At 41.0% G+C, this 26,086-nt stretch overlaps 2 protein-coding genes across 2 annotated transcripts in view; both read left to right on the forward strand.

Annotated features, from left to right (window-relative positions):
* Window positions 1-26,086, forward strand: part of LOC136835554 (receptor-type tyrosine-protein phosphatase epsilon-like) — a 282,453-nt gene that overhangs the window by 75,228 nt on the left and 181,139 nt on the right. The gene's annotated exons all lie outside the window — the stretch shown is intronic.
* Window positions 7,470-26,086, forward strand: part of LOC136835557 (receptor-type tyrosine-protein phosphatase alpha-like) — a 31,317-nt gene continuing 12,700 nt past the window's right edge. Inside the window, exons 1-7 of the mRNA XM_067099213.1 lie at window positions 7,470-10,510; window positions 14,599-14,675; window positions 14,916-15,056; window positions 22,036-22,146; window positions 24,019-24,151; window positions 24,420-25,006; window positions 25,441-25,572. Coding sequence (XP_066955314.1) covers window positions 10,450-10,510; window positions 14,599-14,675; window positions 14,916-15,056; window positions 22,036-22,146; window positions 24,019-24,151; window positions 24,420-25,006; window positions 25,441-25,572 — 1,242 coding nt within the window. The 5' untranslated portion in view covers window positions 7,470-10,449. The remainder of the gene's footprint in view (window positions 10,511-14,598; window positions 14,676-14,915; window positions 15,057-22,035; window positions 22,147-24,018; window positions 24,152-24,419; window positions 25,007-25,440; window positions 25,573-26,086) is intronic.

Consider the following 26,086-nt stretch of genomic DNA (forward strand, 5'->3'; position numbering starts at 1 on the left):
CGAGGTCCTGTCTAAAAAGCCTGTAAGGAGAAAACTGGGCACAGAAACAGACCTTGTAAAAGGGGAGTACTTTCCAAGGTGACCACTGAAAATGAGGACCTTCAACTGTAGATAGAAAGTTAGGGTGAGGAATTCACAACACTACCCCTGATGAGGGGAAACCAAATGATTGGTTCCGCTAGACAGGGCAGACAGTACAGGAAAACTAACACTAGAAGCTAAGCTGATTAAAAATTTTGGGACTTCCCTTAACAAGGAAAGATAAGAACAAGATGATTGTTGGTTACCGAAGCTAACTCCGATACATTACTCAAAGACCAGGAAACCGAATGTGGACGGAGTACTGTTCTTAGACGAACACAGACCTTAGGGATGAAAGTTAAGAGCCTGTGAGTCTGGTTCCAACAAAACACTTTCCTCGGGGCCAATGCGGCCGCATCAGTACTGTAGCTTTGAAAACTATGTGAAGAGTGCTAGTTACTTAACTGCAGAACCATACTGCAGTAGAGTAGGATCCCTTAACTGATTTTAGGAAAACAGTAATAACAGGACCAATATCAGTTTCCTCCTAAACTGTAAGATTAACAAAGACCACAAAGCCAGGACATCAGAAGTTTGAGGGGCTGACGAGGCTGAGTTTATACCAGACGGGACAGCTTGATAGTTTGTGGCTGAATTGGGTTGCAAACAGACCTACTTCCAGGTCCAGGAAAAGGTCACAAGACTACCTGAATGACGCTCCGCCTAAGGACTATTCCGACACCAGGGGAGGCCCTGGATAGGGAAAAAGCAGTGACCTTTTGGACCCCTACGAGAAGGGTGGCAGACAGAGGCACCTGTGTCTGTTGGTTATGGAGAAGAATGAACCATAACCTGAATGAAGCAATTCGAGTCCAAAACCACTTGTTTACGTGGCGCACTATTGCTGTTTTGTTCAGAACCAGCCTAAAATGAAACCTCTTGGGGGAAGAAGTTTCCAAGAACAGGAAGACTGCCACAGCCCTCCAAAGCGTTGATATGGAACTGCCGGAATGTGACCGACTAAGTTCCATGTACTTCATTGGGCCAAAATATCCACCTCACCCGCCCAGAGAGGTGACGGTGTGGAATACTGAGGCCGGAGGGGAAAGCTGGAGAGGAACTGACTTCGGTAAGCACTTGACAGTTGTGCAAGGCCGGAGGCCACTATTCAAACAGGAGGAATCAGGAGACACGTCCCTGACTCCACCATACCCTGGTTATAAACTCCAGCTTTGACTTCAGAAGGAGAACCGTCACTGAAGCAAACTGGAGAGAGCCCAAGACCTTTTCTTGGGCACGGGGAGAGGTATGCTTGAGATGATGAAATGATAGGATGCCCTTGCTATCTCTTTTCCACTTCCACTGGATTCATAACCACTGAAGGCTACCCTCCTGAATCAGGTGGGATTCCTTCCTGGTTACTTAGAAGCCCAGAGACTCTAGAAACCGATTATAATGACCGGCGCCCTCAGGCAATTCCCGACGCTGGGTGCCCAAATGAGCCAGGCAACTAGATATGCAGCTAGCATAACCTTCTAATACCGGAGCTGTTGAACTACGGTATTGTTCAAACTGGCAAAGACTCTGGAGCTGCATTGAGGAGGGCATGAACCTGAAGGGGTACGCCTGCTCCCGAGTCTGAATCCCAAGAAGGGATAGAACCTTTCTGCAACCAAGATGTGAAAGGAAGCATCGGAAAGGTCTAAGAGGTGGTTACGGCTCCACGGCAGTAGGATCCGAACCCACAAGACTGTAAGCAACCGAGACTTGCCGCACTGAATGAGGAAGCAAACGGGACACGCCCGGAAAAATTTTCCAGTGGAAGGGAACTTCCTTGGCAGACTGAAAAAGCCTGACAGGCCATTCACAAAGACCCCCAGAACTCTGGCCGGAGGCTGACTGAACCTGATTGGGGGAGGGGGACAACAGTCCAGCTCCACCCCGGGCCTTGATAATTATACTCTGGGCCCAGGGACTGAAGTTCCAGTGGCCCCGAAAATGGTACAGCCTCCCACCCATATGAGAAATACTACAGGGAGGAGGCTTGATTGCCTCCCCTGAAGCGAATGCCTTCCCAATTTCTCGGAGAGGAGCAGGATGCATCCCTGCTCCTATGATAACCCTGAGGGTCAGAGCCTCTGGCCAGAATGTCTAGTGAAAATTCTTTCCTTGGGTTTTGGTATGAAGCAAAGAAAACTCCGGCGGAGGCACATGGGGAGGCAGAGACACACGGGGTGTTACAAGGGGGCTGATGTGTTGGCTGAACCCGCACACATCGAGGTGGAGGCTGGGAGTGAGAGGCTGACAGCTGTCCAGGGGCAGAGAACCTGAAGAGCCTGCACCACCGCCTGAGCAGGGGGCTCTTGAACTACATGAACTTCTTGCCGGACTTGGGATAGGCCCGGCAAGATCAGATTGTTTCTGCTCGTAGGGTAGACACCCATGAGAACGGAGGCTCTGAGTAACATTAGTAGCCCCAGACGGGCCGTAACAACGCCCACCTGGGGAAAAGATTAATTCTCCAGGTGAAACTGTTCGGAATAAGATTTTTCAGCTCAACCGGCTGATGAACAGGACCTGCAGAAAACCTGACAAGAGAGACTTCAGACCCAAACCCTGCCATTTTCAGCTTCCTGTTAAAGTCAAAGAATTGACTCAAGCCTGCTTTAGGAGCTGTACGCTGAATAAATTAGAAGCGTAGTCCGGGGTTAGAAGATTCACTGTGAACGTATCTGTGATATCTGTCTCCCGGAAATGCCTCAGCGGTACATTTTCAAAACAAGCCTGTTGATAAGAGGGGCTACATTCGAGCACAAGGGGGTAGAAGCAGGGCTCTCAAAGAGAGCACGGTAAGACCCCACAGCTGGCGTGAACTTGGAATTCTCCGCCTGCCACTCCGTTAGAGTTCTCAACGGAGACGATGTGCCCAGCCCTGGGGAAGATGAGGGCTCACTTATGGATCCTGCCAGATAGATGCCATGCTCGTTCTGACAGTCTGGTAAAACCCGGATAAGGGGATACCAGGCCGGAAGGGAAGAAATGCCCTTCCACCAACCTCCGTGTGCCCACACCCCGATAGGAGGGTGCCTTCATGCTGGGAAGCATAAAGGGTTAGGCGCCAAGGTTCCCAGACTGGAGGGGAAAAGAGGTGGAGGTGTCCGAACGATAGAATTCCGGAACGGAGCAGGATTTAACAGGTGATCCATTGACAATGAGTCTTGAGATTAATCTCTTTGGGATTTAAGCTCCTGGGAAAGGGAAGGCATGGACCATGAGGTAGATAGATAGTTTAATAGGTTGACAATGACCCTCAAATCGAGCTCCTTATAAGGAGACCCGTAAAAGAGTTTTCAACAAAGGAAGGAGGGGGTAACCGCCTTGCTTTTGCTTGGGCCGTGTCCTTTCAGAAGACGAGGCCAAACTCGTAGATGGCACCGGATTAGAGATCCGAGACGTCCTTGAGGGGCCCGGAGCGGGTCTTCTTGGTTTAAAAAGGTCTTTTTTTTTTTTTTTTTTGACTGATTTCACCTTAGGGACGGTAGACCAGGAACCGCCGAAAAGGGATGAGGAGCTAATCGAATCCCCTAAAGGAAAAGTTTGCCTCACCTAATTCCGAGCTAAGCGGAAAAGGTTTGTCTCAATTATTCTCGCACCTACTTATCGCCCGGGACGATGTTCACAGGTTCGAGAACGAGACAGAAGGCCGCAACGTCTTCAGAAAACTCTCCGTAAACAATTGAAAACTTATTTTAAGAGTTACCGCGGTCAACTTGACTCGGGAAAAAGGGGCCCCAACACTTCAGCAACTGACATTGAGAAGTTATATAAGGAAAGGAACATTACAAATGAAAAACTGAAAGGACATAGGAAACCTACCAATTTTCACCGAGAATCTGGCCCCGGACTAGCGGAGTTTGGCTAAGAGTTACGAGAGACTTTTATGGGCGGCCGGGCCCAGGAGGGGGAAACCTAGGACCCCAAACACCGAGGAGCATCTATTAATAAGTCCGGAGACGGAGTTTGGCTGGGGAAGGAAAACCGAAGATTGAAAAATTAATAATCCACGAGACGGAGGAGGGAAATCGACAGGTTTATATGAAACCTACCGATCCACCGAGAATCCGCCCGAGAGAGCCCAAACAGTCGAAAGAGCGACTATTAATAAGCCACATGAGGCGGAGCTTGACGGAGGTAAAACCAACAGGTGTATATGAAACCCACGGATTCATCAGGTAGCCTGCTCGAGAGAGCATAGCGCATAACGCAATCTGCCGGGTGCCAAACGACTAATAAAAAGCCAAATGAGGCGGCGTTTGGCGGAGATAAAAACCGACTGGTGTAAATAAACCCACGGATTCATCAAGTAGCCTGCTCGAGAGAGCATAGCATACTTTACAACCTTCCGAGTCAAGAATAAGTCACATGAGGCGGAGTTTGGCGGAGACGAAACCGACAGGTTTATATAAAACCTACGGGTTCATCAAGAAGCCTGCTCGGGGAGAGCATAGCGTACTTCACAACCTTCCGTGCCAAACTATAAATCCAAAACAGACTGCGACCGGAATGGGAACTATAGACTCATGACCGCTGGTTTGTTGCAGGATAGCGGAGCATTCCTGCACTTGACAAAACCAGCTGAAAACGTATGAGAAGTGGGCATGCTGGAACGGATGCCGGAGCAGAGTACCGAGCAGCCATAGCCTAAGTCAGACCAGGAAAACCCCGAGAAAACCAGAGAGAAAACCGGCTAACAGGACAAAACTCATAGACATAAAAACAGAGTCAACGGAACATTCGAGTGACCATGATCATGTTTGAACAAAATGTGGGAAGGTTATGAACTGTTCGGAAGTGGGCGCACTCCGAGCCAAGAGAGGAAAACCCCGGAGGAGGATATCCTGAACGAAGTGATAGCGGTGGGGAATAAACGCCGACCGCTAAACACTAAAATCGCCGAGCAGTAAGCAAGAGAGCGCCCAACAAGATAACGAAACACCGAACAGGTAGTAGCAAAAGGAGGGGGAACGCCGAAAGTAAATAAAACAGAAGACAGTTAGGTGGAAAACGCTAACTGGCCTCGTATGAGATCCCAACAGTGAGGTGCGAACATGTAGGAAGCACCACGAAGGGAAATAGTCGGCGTAAAGGAAGGGGGAAGGATAGGCCAGGAGGTTGGTAACCCAAAGCAGCGACCAGGGGTGGGACAGCACTCCCGGGCGCCCAGAGATTCTCATAGATCCCTCGCTATGGAGCTGTGTCTGCACGACAAGAGCGAGAGAAAAAGGAGAGGAAGGGCAAAAACCTCTACGGCCAGGAGAGCAAAGAAAGATAAAGGAGTGTGAACAGGAGTGGGGAGAGCACTCCTGGTCACCTCCAGGTCCAGGTGGAGTGCCAACTCAGACACACACGAAGGACAATCAATCAATGCAGAGGGAGGGGATTTAGGCTACGACATAAAATAAGGATAATTGCTCTCAAGCCTTGGAAAGTTAACAAACTTTGAAAACAAACCAAGGGGGAGAGAGAGCAAAGGATAAAAGGGAGAGAAGGGGACTCTTGAAACCACAAAATAACATATATATAGTCGGTAAAAGAAGTGTGAACAGGAGTGGGAGAGCACTCCCGGTCACCATTGGTAAGCAACCCAAAGAAGGATTGAACTGGGATAGGCTACGCAGGTAAACCCTCGCTATTCCAGCTTAACTTATTAGGAACATTAGCCTAAGTGAAAAGCCGAAACAGGAGAGGGTGGACGTAGGCAATATATCCAAGTCAAAACCAAACAAAGGGAAGCACCAGACATAAAACACATATGTACAGAACGAGATCACCGACATGAAACTCATACGTACAGATCGAGATCGTCCCCTCCTAAAAATTTTTCCCCGAAGGAAAAAAAGTGTTACAGCCAACCCCTAGGCTAACCTAACTGAGGCGATGTAAAGGAAGGAAGCCTAGGAGAGGGGTAAAGGCTAACAAATAACTAAAAAAAATCATAATAAAACAAAAATTGTCTATAAGGTACATGTAGGAGGATAGGCAGGCCCAACACAACATGGACGTGAAGGGAAATGACCGACCTCCAGTTAAATGAAAGTATCCCAAAATTAACAAAATTCAAAAAGCATCCAAGCACAAGGTCAAAAATTAAATGTAACAATGAAAATCATGTTCCCATACACTTAGAGAAGTGAGTCTAAAACAAGGCAAAATAAAGCCAAAATAAAAGTTTAATAGGCCCGAGGGGGAACCACGAGCCTAAACAGCAAGACAGCACTTGACCAGGAATGGAACACAAAATTCACAAAATAAACAAAATTATGAAAACAAAGTAAAAACCGTAACAGTACCAATGAAAATAAGATCCCCAAAGGCTAAAGAGAAGTGAGGGACAAAAATAAAGGCATAATGAGGCCATGATAATAAGCGAATGGGCTCGAGGGGGAAGCTCGTAGCCTAAACGCTCAACAACATTTCTCGTAATGAAGCCCACGATAAAAGCGAATGGGGAGGGGGTAGCTCGTAGCCTAAACGCTAAACATCACTCCCGTAATGAAGCCATGATAAAAGCCCGAATGGGCCCGAGTGGGTAGCTCGTAGCCTAAACGCTAAACATCACTTCCGTAATAAAAATCACTCTCGTAATGAAGCCATGATAAAAAGCGAATGGGCCCGAGGGGGTAGCTCAGTAGCCTAAACGCTAAACAGCACTTCTCGTAGTAAAGGGGTACAGAACAAACATAAAATTAATCAAACCCACTAAAGTTAGGGATCATTACTGGTAAAACATCCCAAATAAAAAGGGATACAAATAAAAAACACAATACAAATATGCCGATCCAAGACCAAGAGAGGTCCAGAGACGACGTGAGAGGAGATCGAGACGGGCGTTATAAATTCCTTTAATTATTAAACTAAAGGAAAATAAGAAGCCTCAATCGCCTAAAAAACAACAAAACACTGGTACTCAAGTAATTGAAGAAGAACCTTGTGAGGATGCCATAAAAAAATCCAAAATAGAGCACAAAATAAGGATCACAACGAAATTATGTGTGAACGAAAAAACCTGCTAAAATGGAATGAGGCTAGTGTTGCCTTGTATACAGTCCATGAGTAGTGCATGGGCTTGTATCGGCACTCTCTCGTTGGGACTTTTGACATTGGGAATCTCTATAGGATAGGGTTCCGTGTTTTGTGAGTTCACCCTTTTCCATATACGACTCCATCTAGTGAGCTCGCTCTGGGGGTAGTAACTCCAGCATTTCATTTAGCTTTCTCTGGTATCTAGCAACGGAATTACCTAGAAATAAGTGCTGAATGGACTATTTCACCGGGTGACACGGGACCCCGATCCAGAAATTTCTTTTTATTTTGTTATTTTTCTGCAACTTTGGAGAACACAGGATGTAGAGAGGGAGACAAAGCACTAGAAACCATTTTAAAAAGCAAAGGGAATAACCTGTTAGGATCTTCTCTACCCCAGCTATCAAGATTATCAAGAACTTTCATAACATCCCGAGAGCGAAATGCAGATTTTGTAAGAATAGGTTCAGGATGACAAGTATCAGGGACAGGGACATCCTCAGCTGATTGCTTAGCTTCAAAGCCATTTCATTAGGGCCACTAACCAATCTACCATCATCTGTTAGTAGTGGTGGAGTGGAAGACAAGCCTGACCCAAAGATAGATGATGCCAATTTGGTCCACCACAGATGAGGCTGAGCAATTCCTTCAAGTTTCCGCTGTAAGGAATTATTGTAATTTCGCCCAGCTCTGTGGTAAAGTCTATTCACAGCATAGTAAGACTCGACAAAAATAGTGTTATTTTCATGTGAATAATTTTGTCTCCATGTGTTGAATTTGGTTTGTTTGTCATGGTAAGTGTGTCAACATGTAACATCAAAAAATGGCTGGACATTTGTCCTGAATATGATTACCTTTCTCGGGACATACAGTACTTTACTAAAATAGCCATCAGCATTTCATTTAACTTCTTGGGATCTTGATCTGAAATATTAAGTGCTCGACAGTCTTCAATAATGCAGTCCCAGTTGGCTCTAGATTTCAGCCAGATTGTTTTCCAATGGTGGCATAAGGAATACTGTATATTGATTGACAGATATGTCCATCTCAATGGCACAGTGGTCAGAAGGGCCTATATACTTGCAGGCACTGGACTTGATACTAGTAGCTGAACATCTGTGGACATGAGGTTCTAGTGTAATCTATTGCCAGGTTATGTATCTGTTCCTTAATTGGGTGGACAAAATCAGTGGATACACAGAACTCAAGAGTAGACTGGCCATGTTGATCTGTGGAACTTAAATTAAGCCACTTGCTGTGCGTTGCATTGCAGTCTCCACAAAAAAACAAATGAAGCTTTTGAATCCTGTTACTGAGCCATACTAATCCCGTCCATGAGACAGTCACATATAGAGTCTTCACTATTTGGATTGCTGTAAACAGCAAATACGTAAACATTGTAAAACTTACTGAAAATTCGGACTTAAAGTATAGAGCCATAACTTCCATGTGTAGGATGTTATGATATTAAGTAAAGTCAGGATCACCAAACCGTGGCGTTGAAAACTCGACCTTTGACATGTCACTTAAAAAAGTGCAGTGCCTCAGATATAAACATTAAATCATAGTTATGGGCACAGCTCTGGAGGTCAAAAAAATTTTACCTTAAGCCTCAAATAGTTGAGTAAAGTGCTCTGTAGTTTTTCTTACAGTAATGAGTAGCAGACCCCTAGAAGAACTAAATTAACAGAAAACTAGAAGTAAAACTATTAAATAGACTCATAACAGCAACATAGTAAAAATCTACAGAGCAGCAAACAGTAAAATCAACAACAGTATATACATTATGTACAGTAAATTCATTGAAAGTATGAATAAAGTTGACCGTATGTCATTAAAAAAAAGCTCTGGAAGCAACTGGTCAAAAACTGGAGCCTGGACACCTTGTAAGGCAAACAAGAAATCTACCAAGTTTACCACAACCACTTGGGGAAGGCAGTCAGGATGGATTTAGAAATTATAAAAAGCATAGAAGGAAAAGATTAGGTAAAGGAGAAGGCACTCTCCTGATTATCCACCAAGCAGCTTTTGCTTTCTCATCAGCCTGTCTTACATACTCTATGAGAAAAACTGGAGAGTGAATGAAAAAGAGGAAAAATGCCTAACTGTACCCTTAAACAAATTTATTGGAACTTGTAATAAAATCTGTATTCATGCACAATTCCTTGTCCTTTCTCCCTGATCATTTCTCATTTTTTATTTCTTTGGTGTTTTGTCATACAGTAATTTTCACTGCATAAAGTGATGAATAAAAAAAAAAATAAAGGGATGAATAACAAAAAAAAATAAAAGGATGAAAAACCACAAAAAGTATAAATCAAGAGAGAGCGAGGAGAGCTTTCATGATTATTATTGGCTTAAAAGCACAAGACCTCTTAACACATCATCATACAACTCCTTCTCTATCTCTTTCAATTGCTTGATATGGGTACTCTGGGTACTCCTTCAGTTCAATAGCACATGGTAGAAGGTGCTGAGTAGGCAAGTTTTCATGTTGTTTTTAGGCTTTCTTGCTGTTGGCAGAAATGTATACATCATTGAGATTTTTTGCTTTTTAATGGCTGATAGACATATGCATCACAAACATGTCTTTCTCTGATAGGCTACATCCGGAAAGTATCAGTGCACTTGGTAACAAAGAGCATTTTCCCTTTTTGTACAGACAGGGAGGAGCTGGAGGAGGACTAGTAAACCTCCTCACAAGTTTTTAAAAGTCCAGCCATTGTAAGCACCAAGGGCAGCGCACAAAGATAAGTGGCAGAGAAAAAGTATTTTTTTTTATTTGTGGTTTTGCTTTCTTTGTACAATGTATTGGAAAGACTGTGCTGTAATAGGTTTGTACAAAATGAATAAAGGGGTATGTTTTTTCTTTGTTAGTTTGTCTCAAAGACTGTACTGTAATAGGTTTGGACAAAATGAAAAAGTGATAATCATTTTTATCCAGTAATGTAACCTACCACATACTGTAGTGTCTTGCATATAAGAAAAAAAAAGAGATTAGTTTTAAGTTATATAAACTGTACAGCATACTGTATCTTGTTACAAATCTGGGAAAATAAGGTAGCTAATTGCCTTTTGCATCAAGTTTTCAATTCAAGGTGTGACGGCTGTTGTTCGTAAGCTTATTGAGTGTTTACATGTTTGCAGTAGGGGAGTAAGTGTATGTTAAGTGTAATGAGTTGCCATTTTACTCACGTAGAATTTTTGTTTTATTTTACCATCCGAATTTTGACCTTATCCGACAAGGTCTTGGCTCTATTAGTCCGAATGATCGTGAGATTACTTATTTTATTTTTTGACTCATTTGTTTGTTTATTTTAGATCATTCCAGAGTACCTGAAAGATATGACAGTTGGAGCCCAACCGTTAAACAACAAGAAGAATAGATACAGAAATAACCTACCTTGTAAGTTATTACAAAGTCGCCAGCAACAAGAGTAGCAGTAGAGATGATAATGATTAGAAATTCGATATTCCATTCATAATTTACAATGAGAATTCCGCACATATTTCACGCAATGATTGACCTGATATAATTACCGCACCCAATTTAGTCTCCTAACTTAATCATGATAGTAATGATGTAATTACTATTGATTGCAATGCTCTGATTCTGTTTAAGTAGAATTACTATGCTGTCACTGCATGTGTCAGTCCGTCTATCCCAGTATTTTTAATGTATTCACCCTTTTTAAGTAGCCTATTCTACAAGTCTACTACATGATGCGCATATGCTAGTTAACCATCACCATTCCTCCGCCATCCACACTAACATTTATCTCTCTTCCTTTTATGCTTATTAACCTTAATATTAGCTTACCTTTCCTATGTCTCCCCCCTCAGGCTCTTAGAAAATTGAGTTTGGTATTCATTCTTAGCAATCAAAGTTGCTTCATCTTCTAACGTCAACAGTTGGACTTGAATCCAGTGCCATCTCTAATATTCAAAAAGCTTGTGCTTACATATCCTTATCTTTTTTTTTTTTTACTTTCCCATGATTCTGTCAATGTAAATGGTAATTAGCAATGAAGACATGAAACAGTCTTGCAGCTGTTATCATAAACCTGTCATTCTTTAGACTATGTATTCTTACACTATTTACTCTTGCATTGTAAAGTCTCGAAAATACTATAATAAACTACCACTTATGGTATACATTATCATTTTTGTGTTGCATATCGCTCAGCATTCGTTAAGCTCGTGTATCCACAGAATAAATTTTATTTGTATTAAAAAATTATTGCGCTATTAAAAAATTATTGCGCTGCTGATTTGTAACAAACATAATCCACTCTCTCCTTACTTGTCCAAAAGTACAGTGGTCTTCTCATTTGTCACCAGTTTCACTATCTAAATCACTATCCAAATAGGTTTCTTGGTGTAAAGTACATAAATGTTACGCAAAACTTTGCAAATATGTTTCCTGCTGTGCATAAAGTTTGTTCCCTGCAGATAGATTTCCCAGTGTGCATAAAGTTTGTACAGCACCCATATAAATTTTTCAATCTTTCATGAAAATATTCTTTGTGTTCTGAAAAAGTTAGTCAACTCATCCAATATTTTATGGAAGTTTACCCCACCCTTCCTCAGCAGATACATCTTGCATGCTTTTGTCTCCCCCTAAATATATCTCACAGCCACAATACAGGAACTCACTCATCCCATTAACACCTATAAACCTTTTAGTTGCGTTTGTCCCTTCAGCTTGGGCACACTTTAGTTCTGCTTCCTTTTTTTTTTGTAAACATTTAGCAACATTTCAAAATACTTAAGTTCAACAACCCATTTGCTTAGTTTATTCTAGATTTCCTCCATTCTTCTTTCACTTCATTTCTAAAAGTGTCTCTTTTCTGGAATTTTTCTCATTTTCACTTGATATTTCTCTTTGAAGTTTGTTCTCACTCTAGCCACGGCATCCTTGTTCTTGTATTTTACATCATTCTTCCCTCAAAATTGTCCCTGTTCCTCACATTTCTCTATCCATTAATTCACTTTTCTTATTCTCATACCTACAAACACTCCTGTCGACCCACCACAAACCCTTTCTGAGTCCTCATAAGTTCTTCTCTGTATTGTACTTGAACTAAGCTTATATTTCATTTACCTTGGATCTATATGCTACTTAAACTTCTCTTAAATTCATTCATTTTTTAAACATTCTAAATTACATTCTTATCCCATTAAATCTGACTTCTGTTCATAGTTTTCTTTCATACAAGAACTTATTTGCAATGCTTACATTCACTATTTTCTAACCATGCATATCCTTGAACCTGCTTCTACTTTGTGCTATCACAAAATCCAAGAAACACTTTTCTCCCTTTTCCACATTGTAAGTACAATAGACTTTCTTTTGGAGCCATGTATTTTTTTTAGCAATCAGTCATCTTCTAGAAGGTTTCTGTACAAAATTCTCATAATTCTTATTAACCTTGGCCATACCAAGTTTATCAGTCATATTGTCTGGGTTCCTGTTATCTACTTGTGATTTTAGATTAAAACCAAAAAGCTAGTGATCTTTTTCAATCATAATTATGTTCACTTTTCCACACAACTCAAGTGTTCCTTCGCTATCAGAACTACCCTTTGTCATGCATCTGTCATCCACACCAGCTACAATCTGCAGTTCCTTCCCATTTAAGTTTTCTGCTAATGATTAAAAAAATCCAGTGTTATTTCCTAAAACATACCAGTTAACATACATTTTATGCTCTTGTTTTCTAAAACCACACATACTCAGTATTCTGGAAAAATATCTATTCTGCTTGCAGATCAGCAGTATATATATTTTTTGTGCTGCAAACTTACTCATTGGTCATTTAAAGACTTGGTACCACGCAGGACTTGATTCAGTACTGTAGTCAACTTTGCTGCCTTTAATGGAAAGCACATAATGGAATTTAGGGACAAAGATGGATTAGAATATTCAGGATATGTTATATATGGGCCTTGTCATTACTGAATTAAATGAAGAATCCAGTTTAGAAGTAAAATATGAAATCAATTAGGACTATAATAAAATTTGATAGAAAAAATTCAGAAGAATGAGGTGGAGCAGTTTATAAAGGTGAGAAATGTGAAGCACTTGGGTTCTTCTTTACTCAGAGTAGGTTGTTGTGAGTATAGCACATGTTATTTGACTTGAGAATTGTCTTTTACCAAGATTCTATAATACATGCCACGAGGAAGTGGCCGTGAGCTCCCTGTAATGTTTCTCAGAGCAAAGGTTGATGGAAATGTGCTTTTTTTTTCATAAGAGTAAAGGACTAATAAAAGTAAGGCCAAGGGTTACATGCACTGTATTTGTGCAGGGTTGACATGACTCAAAATGGCACAACAGTGTAGACACCCTGTAATTCATTCCAGGGAGAGAGTTAAAAGGCAGTCCAGAAATAGAATATATATACAGTACTTTGAAATAATAAGTCTCTCTCTCTCTCTCTCTCTCTCTCTCTCTCTCTCTCTCTCTCTCTCTCTCTCTCTCTCTCTCTCTCTCTCTCTCTCTCTCTCTCTCTCATATATTTTTTGCTCTGATAAAAAAAAATAACCTAGAGAGGTAAAAAGGAAAGCAAATACCATATTCTTCATGAAAAAGAGAGAGAAAAGCAGGCACATACTAAGTGCATTGCTATGTTTAGTTTCAGTCTGTGTCTGCTGCCTAATGCATCAGTTTGTGTCCGTCTGTCATTTGCTGTATGGATTAAAGAACTTCACATTATTGTTTTAGTTAACTGCACAGGTAGTGTTTGGTTCATGATGGACTATTTAATATTAAAACTGTAAAGTAGGTATTGCTAGTTGATAATGAATGGTGCGGTGACAGTTCAGAGTACATGTATGGCATTTTAGAAGGATATCTCTCGTGCAACGGCAATTCAAATAACGTAACTCTTTGGTCCTAAGGCACCTGTTATGACAGATTGTACTGTGATAATGGTAAGTGCTAATACAGTATTCTTAATGAAATTTAAGTAAATGCTAGTACTATGGTATCATGGAGTTTGGCCAGGTACAGTTTATGGTAGTCTAGAGCATTAGGGTAAATGTGAGCCTACTAGATACCTCACCTTCTCATACAAAACCCGGGTGTACAAATCTTTTTTTTACGGGGGAACTGTATGCCACCAAATATGCTATTTCATTATTATGAGTAATGTTTATGGTAAATTTTAGTAGGTGACTGCAAAGAAAAGGTATAAATTTTGATGATTTTATTTTTCATTTTATGCTTGGATTTGCCTAAATCTATCTGACCAAGATAAACATAAATCACATCATGCTTCAACTGAAGAAAACCAAATGGTGTCATGGGAAACTTTGCCTAATACAGAATCATAATGAAGATGAAAGTTTGCATCTTTGCTAAAGTACCACCATTGCCATCATCATAATCTTCATCAGTAGCTTCATTATTGTTATTAAGTGAGTTCTTAATGGCACTTGTGTTATTAGCTGCAACTGTGAAATAATAAAATAAATTATTTTTATATACAGATGATGAGACAAGAGTTAAATTAAGCATAATCAACAATGATCCGTCAAGTGATTACATCAATGCTAACCACATTCAGGTAAGGAGAAACTGTATCAAATGTTGACCTTTAAAACAAGAACTGAAATGCAAAATAAGTTTACAACTATACCATGAACAGAATCAAATACATACTGTACTCTGTATCTAGGATATTGATCATGTGTTTTTGGGATTGAGAGTTGGACATTTTGATCATTAGTTGCTTCTAAATAATTTCAGATGTGTTCCAGTATTGTTCCTTGAGTCTGTTTTACCCAAAATTATTTCTTTTGTTTAGGGGTATTCCAGCATCAAGTATATAGCCACTCAAGGACCAATGGATCAGCCATTATCAACTATCAAAGATTTCTGGAGGATGATTGTGGAACAACAGGTTACTGCTATTATCATGGTAGCCAGTTTTAAAGAAGGAGGACAGGTAATGCCTCTTACAGAAAGTTACTTAATTCATAGGGACCAGAGACAAAAGCATCACCCTCTATTTTGTTTTTGTTTTTTATGAGAACCAATGGAACTTGGAACTTTTAACAAAATGTAAAAAAAAAAAAAGCAGCCATGAACTCTAAATTGGATCCATGTTATTTTATATAAGTAACTTTTCAGGTAATTACATTGCTGTTATTTCTACTCGTGCTGCAGTTCAAAATTTAAAAGTCCCGCCAGCGCTTCTGTTGTTTTTGTGTTGGTGACAGCCCCGCCCACTATCGGGGAACGATAGGGAACAACCCAGCAAAAGCGCTTAAGCTGCCAGCTTTCATGTTAACTTTGATGGTTTGCAGCAGTTCTGATTTTAATTTTTTCATCGGTCCTTTTGGTTGTGTTCCAGAATTAGGTGAAGTATTCCTACATTTGCGTAGCTGCTTTTACTAGCGCTAGCTTAGGTTTTTATAACCAGCTGAGTTTGATTTAATGGTAACTTCATTATGTCTGATTCCAGTTCCTCTAGTGTTAGGTACTGTCGGAAGGGGTGTAACACTAGACTAACTAAATCTATTTACGACTCCCACGTGAGGTCTGGTTAAACAAATCATTTATTACTAACTAACTATGACTCCCACATGATTTGTGCTAGTTGTTGGGGACTTTCATGTTCAAAAGAGCATACAGTACCTGTGATGAATGTGTAGACTGGAGTGAAAAGCAGTGGAAGATATTGCAGTCCCATCTTGAGAGGAAAAGGAAGGCAGCAGCTAGGTCTCGTAGCATTGACTCTACTGTACTCCTAACCCTAGTGCTGAAAATATTCCTTCTATTCCTCCTTCCTCCTTTTCAGCATTGTCTCCTATCTCCAGTCCTCCTATGTTTGTACCACCTGCTCCCGTAACTGACTCCCATGCTTCCGAACCCAGTGCCATTGCCAGTCTGGAAGGTAGAATTAGTCAGAAGTTCGAACTTATGGTAAATTCTATGGCGGAATTAGGAGCGTCTTTCAAAGTGCTGATGGAGAAAGTTTTCAGTGTGAAAAGTGTAAGTGTAATGCCAGTGGAGGAAGTGGCTGCCCATCACGCCGGCTCTCCTAGACAAAGGTCCCTGTCACACTCCCCTGAACCTGGGAGAAGACATACTGGAGGTCCAAGGGAGGCTGACTTGGACAGTTTGTGCCCTGACAAGAGGCACCGATGGTGCTTTCCAGGAGAATCTCGCCCATTGAAAAGACATTTGGATGATGGACCCAGGTCATTGCCTATTTCCTTTAAGCGGCCTAAGGAGCTGCCTGCAGCTTGCAACCCTCCTGCAGCACCTGGCCTAGTCCGCAGTATTGTTCTCCCAAACTTCTGTCTTCTCGTCTGTATTTGACTCCCAGGCGCCAGAGTTCTAAGAAGCTCTCATCTTCCAAGTGCCCAGTGTCTTCACCCAAGCTCTCAGTCCCAGTGTTTTCTTCCGACCGCCCGTTGTCTGCTTCCGAGCCCCTGTTGTCCGCTTCCAAGTGCCCACCTTCCACGTCCGAGCGCCTGTTGTCTCCCAGATGTTCAGCGCGTATCGAGTGCCTGACTTCAGCTCTTCCTTTGTGCTGTTCTGCGCTCGAGTCTGTGGACACATCCTTTGTGCCCATTAAGCGTCAATTAGCAGATATTATGGTTTTTTTGCAGAAGGTTCCTGCCTTATCCAAACCTCCTTAAGATCCTCTGCAGTCTCCAGTATCTTCAGATGAAGAGGAATTGGACCAAGAACCTCCTTTGTTGGTTTATGCAGCCGTGTTAAAGTTTTTCTTGGCCAGTTACCCGACCTTCTTTGCACCAGCTGCTCCAGTGTCGCTGGCCTCTACTTTTCTCATGAGGAATCAACCCAGCGTTAGTTCTTGTCTGCCTAAGATGGTACTGTCATCTTCTTCTAAGAAGACTTTGAGGGAAGTCAATGACTGGCTTTCCCAGAAGAGGGAACAGGGCAAGGCTTCCTTTGCCTACCGTTAGTCCAGGCTTACTCACAGGAAGTATCTCGCATACGCCACTTGAAAAGCTCCTTCCGGAGTCGCTGCCTCCTCCCAGGGAGACTTCTCAGGCTTAATCGACTCTGCCCATCATTCGGCCTTCTCTTCTACCAAAATAATGTTTTCCATGGCAGAATTAGATCACTTCCTTAAAAATATCTTTAAAGTATTTGAAGTTCCAAGTTTTCTTGACTGGACAGTTTGGGGCTCTAGCCAAGAAAATTGAAGACTGCCCTGTACTTGCAGAGGACTTCACTGCAGATTGGTTAGGTGTTTTGTACTGCACAGACAAAGCAGTTAGAGACCGATCCCTTGAACTTGCGGCTCTCTTCTCGATGGGAGTACTGAAGAAGAGGGCGCTTTGGTGCTCCTTCACAACGAAGGGAGTAACTCCAGTGCAGAAATTGGCTTTACTCTTTTCTCCCCTTGACCAGTCTTATCTATTTCCTCAGGCCACCGTCAAAGAAATAGCCATGGACCTCCAAAGGAAGTCCACCCAGGACCTTCTTCCTTGGTCTTCAAAGTGCCCCAAGGATCCTGCTTCGTTTGGCGCTAAGACTGCCTCGCCTCTTCAGCCACAGTCCTTTCGTAGGAATGGACAGAAGTTTCCCTTTAAGTCCCGTATGTCAGTGCGTTTCTTGGCTAGATCTATCAAAAGTCCTCTTCCAGACCATCAGCCAAGAAGTGATGTGCATGTCCTTCGCGCATCTGTAGGAGCCAGACTTCACCTTTTTTGGGAAAGGTGGAGCACCAGAGCAGAGCCATGGATCATTTTGAGTATTGAAAGAAGGATACTCCCTTAGTTACCTATCCAATTGCGTTGACCGCGTATTCGAAATGCTCCACAAGGTATTTGGCTCTTTCGGAAGAAGTTGCATCCCTTCTCCGGGAGGAAGCCATAGAGGATATAAAGGACAAATCCTTGGAATGTTTTTACAACTGCCTTTTCATGGGCCCCAAGGCATCAGGGGGTTGGAGGCCTGTCCTAGACTTGAGCGCCCTGAACTTCTTCATCCAGAAGACAAAGTTCAGGATGGAGATGAACCAGTCCATGTGATCATCCATTCACCAGGATGACTGGATGATAATGCTTGACATGCAAGAAGCTTACTAACATGTCCCAGTACATCTGGACTCCAGGAAGTTTCTTAGGTTTGCCTTCGAGGACAGAATTTTGCAGTTTCAGGCCTTATGTTTTGGTCTATCCAAGGCCCCTCAAATGTTTGCGAGGATTATAGCTCCTCTTGCGAAATGGCTCCATCTTCGAGTTATCAACATCTGCCCCTACCTTGACGATTGGATCCTCTGTTCGTCATCAAGGGAGAAGTGTACGAAGGACCTACAGACTACCCTTCTCCTAGCTCAAAGGCTCAACTCAGGAGAATCACTATTTGGGAATGAAGATAAATACTCAGAGTTTTTGGGTTTTTCCATCTCCCAAGAGGATAGAATCTTTCCTGCAGACAGTAAATAGTTTCAGCCAATCAGTGGATGAGCATGTTAGGGACACTGGCCTCCACTGAACTATTTGTAGGATTGGGCAGACTCCATATGAGAGTTTGCAGTTTTTCCTCAGGGCCAGTTGGAACATAGGAACACATCCTGACACCTTCATATTCCCAAGTACGGCAGAGATCAAGTCAGATCTGCATTGGTGGATGTCCGCAGAGAGACTTTCGGAAGGGAAGTCGTAATTCCCTCTGAACCCAGACCTAAGCTTATTCTCAGATGACTCAGATTTAGGCTGGGGAGCCCTTCTATGGGACAAGGAGGTTTCAGGGACATGGTCCCCAAGTTAGAGGAACCTTGACATAAATGTCAGGGAACTCAAAGCCATCCATCTAGGACTTGTAGCCTTTTTGGACATTGTCATCAGCAAGGACGTTGTTGTCAACTTGGACAACACTACGGCTCTTGCATACATCAAGAAATTGGACGGGACCCACTCATTTTCCAACTGCGAGGCGACGAGAGATCTCCTTCTTTGGGCAGACCAGAATTGGGTGGAAATAGTCACACTCTTCATTTCAGGAAGGATGAACATTTTAGCGGACGAGCTCAGTCGTCGGAGACAGGTCCTCCCTCCAGTGGACATTAGACCCACAAGTCTGCAACAGTCTTTGGAAGCGGAGGGAGGGGGGGACAAACCAATGCTGGATCTGTTCGCCACATCAAGGTACTACCTTCTTCCCCTCGTTTACTCTCTGACCCCAAACCCTCTAGCATGGGCATCAGATGCCGTACACAGAATTAGTTGGACCTGGACCTCTATGCCTTCCCTCCATTCAGCATGGTCAGGCAAGTATTGAACAAGTTTTGATCACATTCCAATGCAACAGTGACCCTGATAGCACCATTTTGGCCTCAGAAAGAATGGTTTCCAGATCTTTTGAGTTTTCTAGTGGACTTCCCCTAGACTACTACCACAAAGTCCACATTTACTCAGACAACCGCACTTCAGGAGATTCCACCAGGGATTATCTGCTCTTGCTGTGACAGACTTCAGACTGTCTGGAGACTTGTCAGACCAAAGGGCTTTTCAAGGGTGGCTGGAGAAGCTATCGCTAAAGCAGGCGTCAGTCCTCCTCTAAACTTTACCAGTCTAAGTGGACAGTCTTTCTCAGGTGGTGCACCAGACAAAACATCTTGTTTCTAAGACATCTGTAGCTGATGCAGTGGACTTCCTGCTCTTTCTAAGAAGCTCCAAAGAACTCGCTCCCTCCACAATCAGAGGATGCAGAGCTATGCTCAGTTGTGTCGTCAAGCACAGAGGGTTAGATCTGTCTGCTAACCAGGACATTCCAGATTCCATAAAGTCTTTCGAGACTTCCAAGCAACCGACCAGAGATGCAGTATCTTGGAATCTTGACGTTGTTCTTAAATGGTTAACGGGCCCCTCTTTTTGAGCCTCTTCATTCTGCCTCTCTTAAGAACCTTATGAGAAAGACTATTTTCCTTGTTGCTTTGGCCACGGCCAAACACATTAGTGAGCTTCAGGCCATCGACAAACGAGTGGGATTTGCCCAAAGAGACGCAGTTTGCTCTTTGACACTTGGTTTCCTGGTGAAGAATGAGAATCCTCTAGGCCCTGGTTTCATTCCTTCTTGATTAAGAATCCCATGGATATCCTCAGTTAAGAAGAGAAAGGAAGGGTTCTCTGCCCAGTTAGGGGAGTGAAATATTACTCAGATAGGACTGCCAAAATCAGAGGACCATCCAATATTGTAATCTTTGGTGCTCAGTTAAAAATCATTCCCACGCCCTATGTAAGAACACATTTTCGTTCTTCCTTCGGGATCTCATTACAGAGGCTCATGCTGGGATCCAAGAGGACATTCTTCCTTTTAAAGCCCAAGCACACGACGTCAGGGCGGTTGCCACCTCATATGATATTAAACACGTCTCTCTCTTCAGTTGTTCAAGCTACTTACTGGAAATGTAAGTCTATCTTCACTTCGCACTACTGTATTTACGTGACATTGAAACGGTATATGAAACCTGCAGTACTCTGAGACCATTATCAGTGGCTGGCAAGGTATTGGGGGAAGAGGCATAGGAAGCATCCCTTCCTATCCTTAAACTCTTCTTCTTGATGTGGGTGTCGAGTCGCTGAGGAGTCTAGGGGTACTGTGCACCTGGAGTGCCCTCCAGTTTTTAGTGGATGGGTGGTGGTTTTTAATTTTCATTGTAGGTGACAGCATTGTCTGGTTTATTGTTTTTAGTACTGTGCCCCAGAACAAGGCCACCTGTTTTTTAACTTTGCAAGCAATTGGATCCCTCCTTCGCTGCAAAGCCCCACTTGAAGTAGAGGCGCCCCATGGCTCTCACAACACGCTGCTATGGGTTAGGATGAGCACCATCCAGAGGCAGTAATCACCTGCAGTAGCTCCCTAACCAAGTAAGGAAACAACAAGCATTGTATCAGTGCTAGTGAACTTTTTTCTATTTTCAGATTCATTACCATTACTGAATGTGTTGAAGCAGAATGTGACCATGTATCCCACCCCCTGTCAATGTGGGATTCAGCAGTGTAGTTACTTGGTAAGTTACTTATATAAAAATGACATTTTTATAATGAAGTTGTATATATACTTACAAAGTAATTACATGATCGGAGCCCTCCCTCCTGCCCTCTCATGGACATAAGTGCATAAATGATTTGAGCTCTTCGCTGGGTTGTTCCATATCATTCCCTGATAGTGGACGGGGCTGTCGCCAACACAAAAACAATAGAAGCGCTGTCACGACACTTAAATTTTTACCTGTCGCACAAATAGAAATAATAGCAATGTAATTACTTGGTAAGTATATATAAAACTTTATTTCATTATAAAAAGTGTAATTTTTACAATATAACCTGGAAATTAAATGATGGAACACTAACAATCAGCATAACAAAACTCAGTGCACCAGAGTTCTGATTTCCTTAAGTTTGTACTGTTTTAGCAGGTGGTAAATCTACCTGCAATACTGTATATGAAAACATCAGTGTATATCTATATCTGTAATATTCATATAGATATATGTAAACATATATATAGATATATATAAATATATTATATATATATATATATATATATATATATATATATATATATATATATATATATATATATATATATATATATATATATATATATATATATATATATATACACACATACTGCCTACTGTACATACATACTGTATAAATATATATACTTACACATGCATAAATATGCAATACACACATGTATAAACCTACATTAGTTAGCCGTGAATCTTAGAAAGGTCATAACCTTCACAGATTTGTTTTATTTCTTGTGTGTTTATGATTTAGAGAATCCTGGGATGACTGAGGATCACTGAAATGAAAGATAGAAGTTGAGTGGTGAAATGCTTGTTTTGGTGTTCATTCAGCTGTTATGCAAACTTCAAACCAATATTTATCTATTATGACTTGTAAATTAGTTTTTCTCTTTGTGTTCAGAGTAAGGTTGGCCAGTATATGAATTACGAAGAAACTCTGGCATTTGGCAATTATTCCATTCAGGTGGTTTCTTCTCTGCAGAGGCAATACTTTACAGTGTCCCAAATCCAGGTAGGTACAGAATTCTCAAATAAATCTCATCTCTGAAATTAAGACTAGTTGACTACTCTGCAGGTGGATGCCAGAGTGAAGTGCATTATATGAAGTAGTACTTAATTTGTAAACTTACTGCAGTAGTAGCTAGGATAATTCAACTTTGTAATAGTAGCTGGGAGAGAATACAAACTTTCAAAATTTTTATTGTAATATGATATTGATCTCTAAATTTGTTAATATAGTACAGTATTCCAGAAATGGAATGCAGCTCACTTAGTTTTCAAGTTTTTCGGTATGAACTAGATTCCACAATTCTCTTGGTATCAAAACTCAGTATGACAAATATCCCAATAACATAGAATTGAGTTAGCTTACTAAACAGTATCACTACCATAGACATTGACCTCAATTAACCTTCATTCCTCCAAAGACTCATATGCGATTGTGTTTTGGTGCTGTATTGTGACATGTAAATTAGTCTCACTATAGTCAGTTTCATTTCATCTGTCCACGCACGAGTGAAGATGCTGCACATGAGCATGGGCACCACGTGATTGGCTGATAATCAACATTTCCAATATCTAGAGTTTATTCTGGTAAATATTAAACAATTTCTTCAATAACATTTGAATGTTTATATATATAAATAACCCTTGCCCCGTCGTATGTAAACCATAAACATGCCGACTTGTATCAATAATAAACCTTTACAAGTGGAAGAAAGGCTGGTTTGTATCAAACATCTACTCATATCAAACACAAACGAACAGCTGGCATTCAATAGTTATGTTTTATGTCGCCGGGTCTCAGGCTACACGGAAAGCAATGCCCACAAACTGGTCAGATCGCAAGATTTCCCTATTATTCATACTTTATTCTATTTACAATTTCATTGCATGAATATGAAAATAACTTATTATGATACCAAAGTATTATCCACTTCTGTAAACTGTAAAGATAACTTTTGTTTGTGTTGACCTCTAGAACATTGAGTCTAGGCTAGCCTTTTATGCCATATATATGTCACCAACACACATTGGATGACGGAAACTCAATGAGATTTCAACTTTTGCTTGATAAATTATTTTAGGAAATACTCCTGAAATTGCCCAGTCACTGAGCTTTTATAATGATTTGAATACTCAAGAAAATATTATGTAAATATCCAGTGTTCTGCAAACAAAACTGTAATACCATTGCTATGTATAAACTGCTGTGGCTGTTCCTTTCATCTACCCCAGGCCGCTTCATAGGGAACAATATTTCATGCTACTGTATTTTGAATATTTACATGCAAGAAAGTATTAAAATACCTCCTATTTTTACTTGCATAGTCAGGTGTATTTTTATTTACCTACAGTGTGATAAAAAATAATTACTGAAAGCCCAGTGTTCGTTAGCGTTTGATCTACGTAGATTGTTTGTCATAAGGTCGTCATCCTCGTGCTTGTATTATTATATCATTGATGTAAAGCGGCATGTTTATCATTTAAGTATGAAGGTGTGAGGGATCTTTGTATATATAAGCATTCGGATGTATTGCTGAATAAGCATTTTGCATCTTTATCACAGTAAGCCTAGATCTTGCAAACATTGGTTTCAGCCAACCGAGAGCTATCTATGTGTGTTGCCACTACCTAAAACCTATGCTGGAATGAAATAGACTATAAATAAAATTAATGTTCTCCCTTTGCAGTGAAAATTGCTCTTGATGCTTTAGATGTGGGAAAGGTTATATTGTTAATTAAATTTAGAGGTTTGATTATAATTACAGTATTTGCTTAACATGCGCATGAAAGAGAATGTCATTTACGATAACATGGTTTTGTGTATTTTCTGAATTTTCTTAGTAGTGTGAATGATAGCAATCCAGATTCTTAATTTCAGGTCTTTGTGGATGGACAGCCACAACACATTGTGACACATTATCATTATGCAAACTGGCCTGATCATGGAATACCCGATGAAGAATATTCCATCTCCTATCTAATTACTTTTTTCTTGAACACCCATGATAATGGTTAGTATAGCTTTTGAATAAAATTGTGCTTTAAGCAATGAGACAGATGATGAATGCTACATAATTTTGATATGCTAATGGTGTCTTTTATGTAACATTTTGCATTTTCTATCATGTGTAACTTTGAAGTATTGCCCAGTTTATTTACTACAAAAAAAGCTGCTTTGATCTATTAGACCACATAAGTATGGAAGATCACAACACTATAGTATTTAATTGTTTGCTGTTGTGTTCTTGTTCCCATTGACAGAATTTACATTTTCCTCAGCTGGTGGTGTTGTTGTTCATAGCTCTGCTGGTACTGGAAGAACAGGAACTGTACTGATGGTGCTCCTCCTTCATGAAATGCTGAAGATAGAAGGCAATATTGATCCCATAGAAGTTTTGATAAGGCTTCGCGGTGGAAGGGGTCGTCTTGTTGAGAACATAGATCAGTATAATCTGGCTCTTATGATCATAGAGGAGGTCCTTTTTGGGAATATCACTGCAATTACTTCATTTGACCTCAAGAATAAGCTAAAAAGTCTCCAGGTCAGGGCTCCTTCAGAATTTGAAAAAGTCAAAGCCATGCTAACACCTCTGACTTACAGATATTCATCCAGCCAAGCAGTAAGACACTTGAATAGAAATCCAGATATCTTGCCTTCAGACAGCCATAGAGTTTACCTAGAGAAGACAAATGGAGAAGAATCACAGTACATTAATGCTGTGCAAATTCATGGATTCAAAAAGCGAGATAGATTTATTGTGACTGAACATCCTTTAAGAGAAACGCAAGCAAGGTTTTGGAGGATGATCATGGAGAAAAATTGTACTTTTGTTGTCCTAATTAACCATTATGCAGATAATTCTGAGGTTAGTAGAACAAAACTTTATTTTATTAAAAATAAAATTGAATTTGATTTATCATTACATACTCAGAATAGTAGGTTTTTTCATTGTAGATTTATGATAAATCAACACCTTGGCTAGTGTATTTTTAAATGTATTTTCTTCATGACTCCAGAAAAATTATTAGCACTGAATATTGTCCTGACTCTGGGCTAAACTTGACTTCAGTAAATTTGTAATTATGAAGGAAGGCAAGTGTTATTAATCCCCAGCTTTCATAAGTGTTTCTTGGGCAAAACAAAGTAGCCTACAAAATCTTGGCCATGACTGAATTTCTTTTGTTACTAATATTTACAAATGTTACTGTTTTACATACCATATCTTACTAGATTATTTGAATTGTTTACACCACTGATTAGTTAGCCAGGTATTGAGATCTTGAAATCATTATCTTTCAGGGGGAATTTCCTTCTATACTTCCTGAGGATGGCAAAGAGATGAATGTCTCTGGCTACAAGATTACTGTGTGTTCTCCAGTACCATCTGGATCAGACCTCATGCAATACACTGTGACTGTGGAAAATCCACATGTAAGTTCACCAAAAGATTTTTGGTAATCCCTTTTACCCATACTAATTTAATCTGTTAATTAATTGCTACATTACTAGTCAACATAAAACACATAAACTGTTTTTGTTCATGCAACTTACCTGTCAGATATATATATAGCTGTATTCTCCGAAGTCCAACAGAATTCCAAAAACTCGCGGCACACGCAGTGGGGCCAGGTGGTTAATACCCATTCCCGCCGCTGGGAGGCGGGTATCAGGAACCATTCCCATTTTCTATCCAGATTTTCTCTGTCGCCGGTACTGTCAACAACTGTTTTCAGTACCTCCGTCTTTGGATTTCGTAAACTCGTTATTTTCCACTTAAGTATTCTATTTGACTTTTGGTTTTTGTCTTTGGATTGTGGATTGGCATACGCTTTTGTGGAATTTGCTTTTGATTGCTCTTTGGATGATGTCTGGATCTAGTTATGCTAGCTTCAGAGTATGTTGTGTGAATGAGTTTAAGGTGAGGCTACCGAAAGTTTTGGTAGAT

The sequence above is a fragment of the Macrobrachium rosenbergii genome, chromosome 55, assembly GCF_040412425.1.
Source record: "Macrobrachium rosenbergii isolate ZJJX-2024 chromosome 55, ASM4041242v1, whole genome shotgun sequence".
NCBI classification, from domain to species: Eukaryota; Metazoa; Arthropoda; class Malacostraca; order Decapoda; family Palaemonidae; genus Macrobrachium; species Macrobrachium rosenbergii.